The 9,043-nt window shown below is 42.8% G+C and overlaps 1 protein-coding gene across 3 annotated transcripts in view; it reads left to right on the top strand.

The window, feature by feature from the left end:
• The window catches only part of LOC109920582 (oxysterol-binding protein-related protein 1-like), a 198,949-nt gene that overhangs the window by 161,403 nt on the left and 28,503 nt on the right, over positions 1-9,043 (top strand). For all 3 annotated transcript variants that reach the window (XM_048595574.1, XM_048595573.1, XM_048595575.1), the window contains 4 exons: positions 1,265-1,362; positions 2,225-2,407; positions 8,351-8,458; positions 8,542-8,631. In XM_048595574.1, the coding sequence (XP_048451531.1) occupies positions 1,265-1,362; positions 2,225-2,407; positions 8,351-8,458; positions 8,542-8,631 (479 nt within the window). The remainder of the gene's footprint in view (positions 1-1,264; positions 1,363-2,224; positions 2,408-8,350; positions 8,459-8,541; positions 8,632-9,043) is intronic.

Genomic DNA, 9,043 nt, shown 5'->3' with positions numbered 1-9,043 from the left:
ATTGTTTTAGCATCCCCCTGTCAAGTCCCCCCAGAATCTTGTATGTTAGATCAACCCTCCTTCTTCTAAATTCCAATAAAGGCCGAACATTTTAAGCTTTCTTCATAAGCACAGAAGTCAAAGCCTTCTCTGAACTGCTTCTAACGTGACTATGTCCTTTTCCAAACAAGGAGACTAAAATCTGTTCACAGTACTTTTCACCAATGCACTGTGCTACTGCAATAGATCTTCTCTACTTTTTATGTTGCATTCCCATTGCAATCAGTGGCAACATTCTATTTACCTTCCCAGTCACTCATTGTACCTGCAGTACTATCATTTTGTGATTCATGTACCAGGGCACCCAAATCCCTCTGAGCCAGATTCCACAATTTCTCATTACGTTGTTTCAATGATGCCTAGTGGTTAGGATTCGGCACTTTCATTGCTGTGACCTGGGTTTGATTCCTGGTCAGGCAATGAAGGTTTATGTATTCTGCTAATTTATCATGATGACAGCATTTCTGTGGGCCCTCTTGTGGTGCAGTGGTAGTGTCCCTGCTCCTGGATCAGAACCAGAGAGGCCTAGGTTCAAGTCCCACTTGCTCCAGAAGGCAGTAATAGCATCTCTGAGCAGGTTGATTAGAAAATCAGGTTAATAATAAAAAAAAAATTAAAAATTGAGCTGCAGTATACTAGGCTACTTCCCCAGCATTCTATTCATTTGGTCATATAATACATACTTTTAAAGGAACTATGATTAGGCTAAGTTTGGTGGGAAGTTTGACTGCTTTATCTGTTCTGGATTGATCTGACCCTTGGAAACCACAATTTTGACTTGGGCTGCATCCTCCCCTGGGTTTAGACAGCTGGAGAACAACAATTGTGTTGGCCCTTAATTCCTCATTTCCAGTTTTTCCGGTGCAAATGCTGGAAGAGGCCACTTTCCAATGACAAGGTGATGGGGGCCAAAACGTGATGGAGACCCAACTCGAGCGTTTGTTCTCCAAGGAAAATTGACATTCTGTTCTTTTTATTTTTGGAAAGAAAACCAAGTTCAATTCTTGATATATTTGTAATAATTGTATAATGAGTGGTGAGGAAGCACATTGGATGAAATATCATCTTCCCTCTTAGACTTTGCTTCTTTTTAGCATAGTGCTATATTGTTTCATTTAGACTGTTATTGATAGAGCTGTTATAATATTGACTGTAACCCTAACAGTTATAATTTTTAATTTTATTCAGAAGTAATTATTTTCTGTATTTATAACTCATAAAACAGTGTGTGGCAGCATTTGCAGTTTCAGCTGTTGCATCTCAGTGGGAAAGAACAGGAAAACCATTTAACCCACTCCTTGGAGAGACATATGAAATGATTAGGTGAGAAACTTGTACAAATATATTGGCAGACTAACTTATTTTGTTTCAAGCAGTTAACATTGATAAATTTTTGTATATGTCAGTCTTCTGTTGTATCACCACTGGAATGGAGCTGAAATATCAGCAGAGATTTGTTGGGCTGAATGATCTGCTTTTTTTTCTTTTCATTCATGGGTTGTGGGCGTCGGTACCTAGGCCAGCATTTATTGTCCATTCCTAATTGCTCAGGGGTCAGTTAAGAGTCAACCACATCGCTGTGGGTCTGGAGTCACGTAGTAGGCCAGACTAGATAAAGATGGCAGATTAGTGAATTGGAGGTAGTAGGAACTGCAGATGCTGGAGAATCTGAGACAACTGGTGCAGAGCTGGATGAAAACAGCAGGCCAAGCAGCATCATAGGAGCAGGAAGGCTGACGTTTTGGGTTTTCTGATGAAGGGTCTAGGCCCGAAACGTCAGCCTTCCTGCTCCTATGATGCTGCTTGGCCTGCTGTGTTCATCCAGCTCTATACCTTGTTGTCTCAGATTAGTGAACTAGGTGGGTTTTTCCCTGGCAGCCAGTAACAGTTTGATGGTCATCATTAGGCTGTATTTCTGGATTATTACTGAATTCTGTCAATCTGGGATTCACCACCGCGCACACACATGCACGCACGCATGCGTGTGCTGCCCACCCCACCCCGAGCATCATCTGTGCTTGACTTTCATTTGTAATCAATGGAAAGCATCTTGAGCTCTGTGTTTTGCTCCAAGTCCAAAGTAAGGCTGTGAAGTACTGTATTCCAAACACTCAGTTATGAAATGTCCTGAAGTACCTATATTGAATTGGTTAATATCATGGTCAACCTTTTCATTTTTTTACAGGCAGGATCTGGGATTCAAGCTTATATCTGAGCAAGTTAGTCACCATCCTCCCATCAGTGCCTTCCATGCTGAAGGACTCACTCAAAACTTTGTTTTTCATGGATCCATATACCCAAAACTTAAATTTTGGGGGAAAAGTGTGGAAGCAGAGCCAAAAGGAACTATGACATTGGAACTTTTAATGTAAGTGATAAATATTTTCTTGATAAGCAAGTGAAATTAATTAAAGCAGGATGGAATTAGGACACAGATCCACTGTGATCTGACTAAATGGTGGAACTAGCTTGAAATGCTGAATACTCTGATTTTTATTTTGTTTACTCACTGGATGTGGGTGTTGTTAGCTGAGCCAGCATTTATTGCCCGGGAGAGTATGGTGGTAGTGAGCCATTTGTTGAACTGAAGCAGATCAGATAGTTAGTTGGAGGGAGTTCTGAGATTTTGACCCAATGACACTGAAGGAATAGAGATATATTTCCAAGTCAAAGGAGTGGCTTGAAGGGGAATTTGTAGGTGGTGGTGTTCCCCATGTACCTGCTGCCCTTGTCCAGGTTAGCTCAGTTGGCTGGGCATTTGGTTTGTCATACAGCCAACAGCATCGGTTCAATTCTCACACCAGCTGAGATTATCATAAAGGACTCTCCTTCTCAATCTCTTGCTCACATGAGACGTGAACCTGAGTTTAAAGCACCACCAGTTGTCTTATTCTAATGGGACAGCAGCCCCATGTTCTGGGAAAATTATGGTGATTTTACTTTCTGTATATGGATAGGGTTGTGTTTGGTAAGTGCTGTCCAAGTAGGCTTAGTGAATTTCTGCAGTGCATCTAATTGATGAGGTTTTTTTATTTGCTTGTGAGATGAGGTCATTCCTGGCATGTGAGCATTCATTGCTTGTCCCTAGTTGCTCTTGAAATGGTGATGGTGAGCTTCCTTCTTAAACCGCTGTAGTCCACCTTATATAGGTTGACATACCCTGAGGGAGAGTATGCTAGGATTTTGACCCAGTGACAGTGAAGGAACAGCGATATATTTTCAAGTGAGGATGATGAGTGGCTTGGAGGGAAATTTGCAAGTACTGGACTTTCCCTGTATCTTTTTTTGATTCATTCATGGGATGATGGCCTCGCTGGCTAGGCAGCGTTTATTGCCCATCCCTAATTGCTCAGAGGGCAGTTCAGAGTCAACCACATTGCAGTGTGTCTGAAGTCACATGCGGGCCAGACTAGGTAAGGATTGCAATTTCTTTCCCTAAAGGACATTAGTGAACCAGATGGGTTTTCCCGACCATCGACAATGGATTCACGGACACTGTTAGATACTTAATTCCAGATATTCATTGAATTCAAATTCCACCATCTACCTTGGCGGGATTCGAACCCAGGTCCCCAGAACATTATCTGGGTCTCTGGATTCACAGCCCAGCGATAATACCATCAGGCCATTGACTCCCCCAGTATCTGTAGTCCTTGTTCCTCTAGATGGAAGTGACCATAGGTTTGGCAGGTGCTGTCAGAGGATCTTTTTGTGAATTTCTGCAGTGCATCTTGTAGATAAGTACACACTGCTGCTACTGAGCATCGGTGGTGGTAGAGGGAGTGGATGGGATGTGGTGCCAATCAAGCATGTTGCTTTGTCCTGGATAGTATCAAGCTTCTTGAGTGTTTTGGACCTACATGTGGGGAGTACTCCATCATATTCCTTACTTTTGCCTTGTAAATGGTGGACAGGGTTTGGGGAGTCAGGAGGTGAGTTACTCATTGCAGTATTCTTAATCTCTGACCTGCTATTTTAGCCTCTGTTTATGTCATGGGTCCAGTTGAGCTTCTCATCAATGGTAATTCCCAAGGATGTTGATAGTGGAGAATTCAGCGATGGTAAACAATTGAATGTCAAAGGGCGATGAGTAGATTGTCTGTTATTGGATGTGGTCTTTATGTGGTGTGAATGTTCCTTGCCATTTGTCAGCCCAAGCCTGGATATTGTCTGGATCTTGTTGCTTTTGAACATTGGACTGCTTGGTATCTGAGGATATGCGAATGAAGCCGGACATGCAATCATTGGCAAACATTCCCACTTCTGACCTTATGATTGAGGTCAGGCCATTGATGAAACAGCTGAGGATGGTTCAGCCTGGGACAATACCCTGAGGAACTCCTATAGAGATATCCTGGGGCTGAGATGACTGACCTTCAATGACCACAATCATGAAATTATTCCAACCAGTGGAAAGTTTGCTGGTTAATAGCCATTGATTCCAGTTTTGCTAGCATCCTTGATGCAACATTCCTGTTGAATGCAGCATTGTCGTCAAGAGCTGCCACTCTCACTTCGCCTCTGGAATTCAGCTTTTTTTTGTCCATGTTTAATTAAGTCTGTAATGAGGTCACAAGCAGAATGGCCCTGGCAGAACCCAAACTGGACGTTGCTGAGCAGGTGCTACTTGATAGCAATGGTGATGGCACCTTCCATCACTTTACTAATGATCGAGAGTAGACTGATGGGGTGGTAAATGGCTGAGTTAGATTGGTCCTGCTTTTCGTGTACAGGTCATACCTGAGCAGTTTTCCATATTGTTGGGTATATGCCAGTATTGTAACTGTGCTGGAAGAGCTTGACTAGGGGAGCGGCATGTTCTGGAACACATTTCTTCAGGAATGTTGTTAGGGCGCATAGCCTCCAGTGCCTCCTACGGTTTCTTGATCTCATGTGGAGTGAATCGAACACAAGTATCTGTAAAGTTTGGATCACTGGAGGAGGCCAAGATGGATCATCTAATTGGCACATCTGGCTGAAGATTATTGCGAATCCTTCAGCCAAATCTTTTGCATTTATATTAGGTTGTTCCATTATTGAGAATATTTGTGAAGCCTCCACCTACAGTGAGTTGTTTAATTGTCCTCCACCATACATGGCTTGTTCTGATCTGTGTGTTGTGGGGTCACATATCTCTATCACTTGCTGTGCATGCGAGTAATCCTGTTTAGTAACTTCACCAGGTTGACTCCTCATTTTTAACTATGCCTGGTGCTGCTTTTGGCAAGCCTTCCTGCACTCTCCATTGAACCATTGTTAATCCTCTGGCTGATGGTAATAGTTGAATGGGGGATATGCCAGGCCATGAGGTTACAAATTGTGCTGGAGAACAATTCCATTGCTGTTGATAGCCCACAGTGCCTCATGGATACCCACGAGGCATCTAGAGTTGCTTGATCTGTTTGAAGTCTGACCCATTTAGCATGTTGATAGTGTCACACAACATGATGGAAGGCATTCACAATGTGAAGATGGGACTTCTTTGCTACAAGGACTGTGTGGTGGTCACTCTTACCGATTACTGTTAAGGACAGATGTTCATAAGTTCAAGAAGGTCATGTATGTTCTTCTCTCATTGGTTCCACACCACGTGCTGCGGACCCAGGCTAGTAGCTATGTACTTTAGGACCCAACTACTTTGATCAGTAGGTACTGCTGCTGAGCCACTCCTGGTGTTGAATGCTGAATTTTCCCACCCGGAGTACATTTGTGCCCTTACCATCCCCACTGCTTCCTCCAAGTGTTGTTCAACATGGAGTACTGATTCTTCATCAGCCGAGGGAGGACAGGACATGGTAATCAGCAGGAGGTTTCCTTGCCCATGTTTAACCTGAAACCAGACTTCATGATGTCCAGAGTCAATGTTGACTGAATACAGCTGTGTCACCATGCCATGTCAAGGTCAGGACATACCCAGGAAAGGCAGGATTATGTCAGGCTGTTGCTTGACTAAATCAGAAACAGAAACAAAAGTTGCTGGAAAAGCTCAGCAGGTCCGGCAGCATCTCTGAAGAGAAACTAGTGTTAACGTTTCAGGTCTTGTGACCCATTCTGAGGAAGGAGCCGAAATGTTAACTTTGATTTCTCTCCTCAGATGCTGCCAGACCTGCTGAGCTTTTCCAGCAACTTCTGTTTCCGTTTCTGTTGCTAGACAAGTCTGTGAGACAGCTCTCAGACTTGCCCCCAGATGTTGGTGAGGAGGACTTTGCAGGGTCGACAGGGATGTTTCTGCTGTTGTCTTTTCTGGCACCTAGATCGATACTGGCTGGTCTGTCCAGTTTCATTTCTTTGCTGAACGCTGTTGCTGCTGAGTATCTGAGGTGGAAGGAGTGGATGTGTGTAGGAAGACGTTAGTGTAGAAACCGTTCTGGATGCTCTTGAGAGCGAACCTGCTTTAAAGTAACAGTTAAGTTTCAGCAGCTTTGGAAGCCACAAGAGTTGTTCTGCAGCCAGGCTTGATGAATTTGGTTGTAATATGGGTGAACAGTGATAAAGAACATTTAGCAGTTTGCTTAAAGGCGAGCTGTTAATATTAAAATTGAGTTCTTGTAAACTGGTCTTGGGTGCAAATGTGTTGCTAAACAATGGGGATTTTGTACTACAGCAGTTTACCATCTGTCCCTAACTTATGTAAAAGGAAAATCTAATTGTTTACTAATGGTTATTGCAAGACTGCATCCTTACATGAGAATTTAGGTAAATTTGGGTGAATACCCAAGCCAAAGAAAAATGCTTATGCTTTCCCAGAGCCTTCATGTACCCCTGATTAATGAGGGGATCTTGTCTTAAATCAAGTGTGTTCAACAGGTACAACTGGAGTAGAGATAACAAGGTGTAGAGCTGGATGAACACAGCAGGCCAAGCAGCATCATAGGAGCAGGAAGGCCTATGTTTCGGGCCTAGACCCTTCCCTTCATCAGAAAATTTTCTGATGAAGGGTCTAGGCCCGAAACGCCAGCCTTGCTGCTCCTAAAATGCTGCTTAGCTGGATGAACACAGCAGGCCCTACACCTTGTTATCTCAGATTTTCCAGCATCTGCAGTTCCTACTGTCTCTGATACAACTGGAGTAGACTTGGGAAAGAATGAGGAAACCAAAGAATTGACTGTGTACTCAGCACAATCTGGGAATCAAATCTTTCTGGCTGTTTAACTTGGGGATCTTGTTGGGCCTTGTTAAATATGTGGCAGATAAACTTGTATCCTTAGTGCAAGCCAAGAGGGACATATATGTAGTTGCACAGGCACAAAACATTTGTAGCTTGTTCGTGTTTGCTGACACCAGCAACTGTGAGCAATTGTGTATACATGCTCGTTGGGGAATGCTTGGTTCCAAGTACTGATGTCATCACATAGAACTGGGCTTAAGTGGGTTAGGGTTAGGATCCCAGGCATTGAATGGGGGTCGGGGGGGATGCCCTGCATTGAGAAGGGAAGAGGGCCCAGAAGCTGGGGAGTGGGGTGATGCTAGAAGGAGCCAGGAGACACTCTCCTCCTCTGTCTCCCTTCCGCACTCCCCTCCAGCTGTCTTCCACCCCAGCTCTCCTCTGGTGCTCCTCCCAGAACCCAACATTCCCATCCACCACCACCACGCCTTCCTGCATACATGCCATTTAAAGTGGTCCATAGCACTCGGGCATTGATATCAACAAATGTAGCCTTTGCCTAAAGAACAACAATCTATCAGCTATCAGTGATTTTTATTTGGCTAAAGCTATAGATCATAAAGTACAAGATAATTTGTGAATTGGTTTCATTTTGAACAGTTTTGTGAAGGACCTGTAATGTAAAGTGCCAAATTGTACATTGATCGCACATTCAAGTGTTAATTTAAAGCACTTTAATTGGCAGGGGAGTTTCCTCTCCAATGCCTGAAAGGCTGACTGAGATAAATTAGGGGTTGGCTTGCACCCTCCAGCCTATGGTACAAAATTGCAGGTAATAAACTCAAAAAGCCCAGATTCAACAGGAATGTGATACATTTTGAACAGATCAGTTCTGTAGAGCGCAGCTCACGCAGAGTAGCAGGAAGTTTTTAATTCTGTATTTGGTTAAGCTTTGTCCAAACCAGCAGTACTGATTCAGGCTGCAAAAAAGTTCCAATTCTTAGTCATAACCTTTCTTATCTTCATGAGCATGTGGACATTTTATCTTCTTCTTTTGCAAAGAACTAAGCTGGCATGTGAAATGAAAGGCCAGAAAACTTAAAAATAACAGATAATTTAAAGAAGAGTATGACTTTCTTTTTCAGATGCTGATGACCCTGCTCCATGTAACAGCATTTGAGATTAATGTTTTGCATTTTCTCGCAGGCACAATGAAGCTTACACTTGGACAAATCCAACTTGCTGTGTCCATAACATTATCGTTGGTCAGCTTTGGATTGAACAATATGGAAATGTTGAAATAATTAATCACAAGTAAGAATGAATGAATGACTTCCTTCAGATTTTCAAAATTAGTACAATTTTAAGATGTAATTATGAAGATAATTTTTCTGCAGAACTGGGGAAAAATGCATTCTGAATTTCAAGCCATGTGGCCTTTTTGGTAAAGAGTTGCACAAAGTTGAAGGTTACATCCAGGACAAAAGGTAAGCTTAATCTGTTCAGGCAGTTGTATTTAAAGATAATCCTTTGCCCTTAATGCTCTGCTTGACCTTGGTATCGCGTCATCTGAAACATTGCAGCGATGCTAAACCTGCTTTCTAGCTTCAACTTTACCAACCCTGCTAGAGTCACTGTAAGCAATTTTGCATCACACCTTAGAAAGATATTTAGGAATACAGAGAAAAGATGGATATATGGAGTTATGTTGCAGATCAGCCATGATCGCACTGACTGACAAAACAGACTTGAAGGGCTACATGGCTTCCTTCTGTGGTTTTGTTCCAATTAATGCTGCTGATTTCAAATAACCTTAAAAATGAGGTAGCTGGATGTTTATTTTTACAGCTGCAGTTGTAACAAATAAGGTTATTGTGCAAATGGAATTTCAGAAGATGT

Source organism: Rhincodon typus, chromosome 4 (genome assembly GCF_021869965.1).
Source record: "Rhincodon typus isolate 14 chromosome 4, sRhiTyp1.1, whole genome shotgun sequence".
NCBI classification, from domain to species: Eukaryota; Metazoa; Chordata; class Chondrichthyes; order Orectolobiformes; family Rhincodontidae; genus Rhincodon; species Rhincodon typus.
Note: the sequence above shows the minus strand (reverse complement) of the source record. Positions and strands in the feature narration are given on the sequence as shown.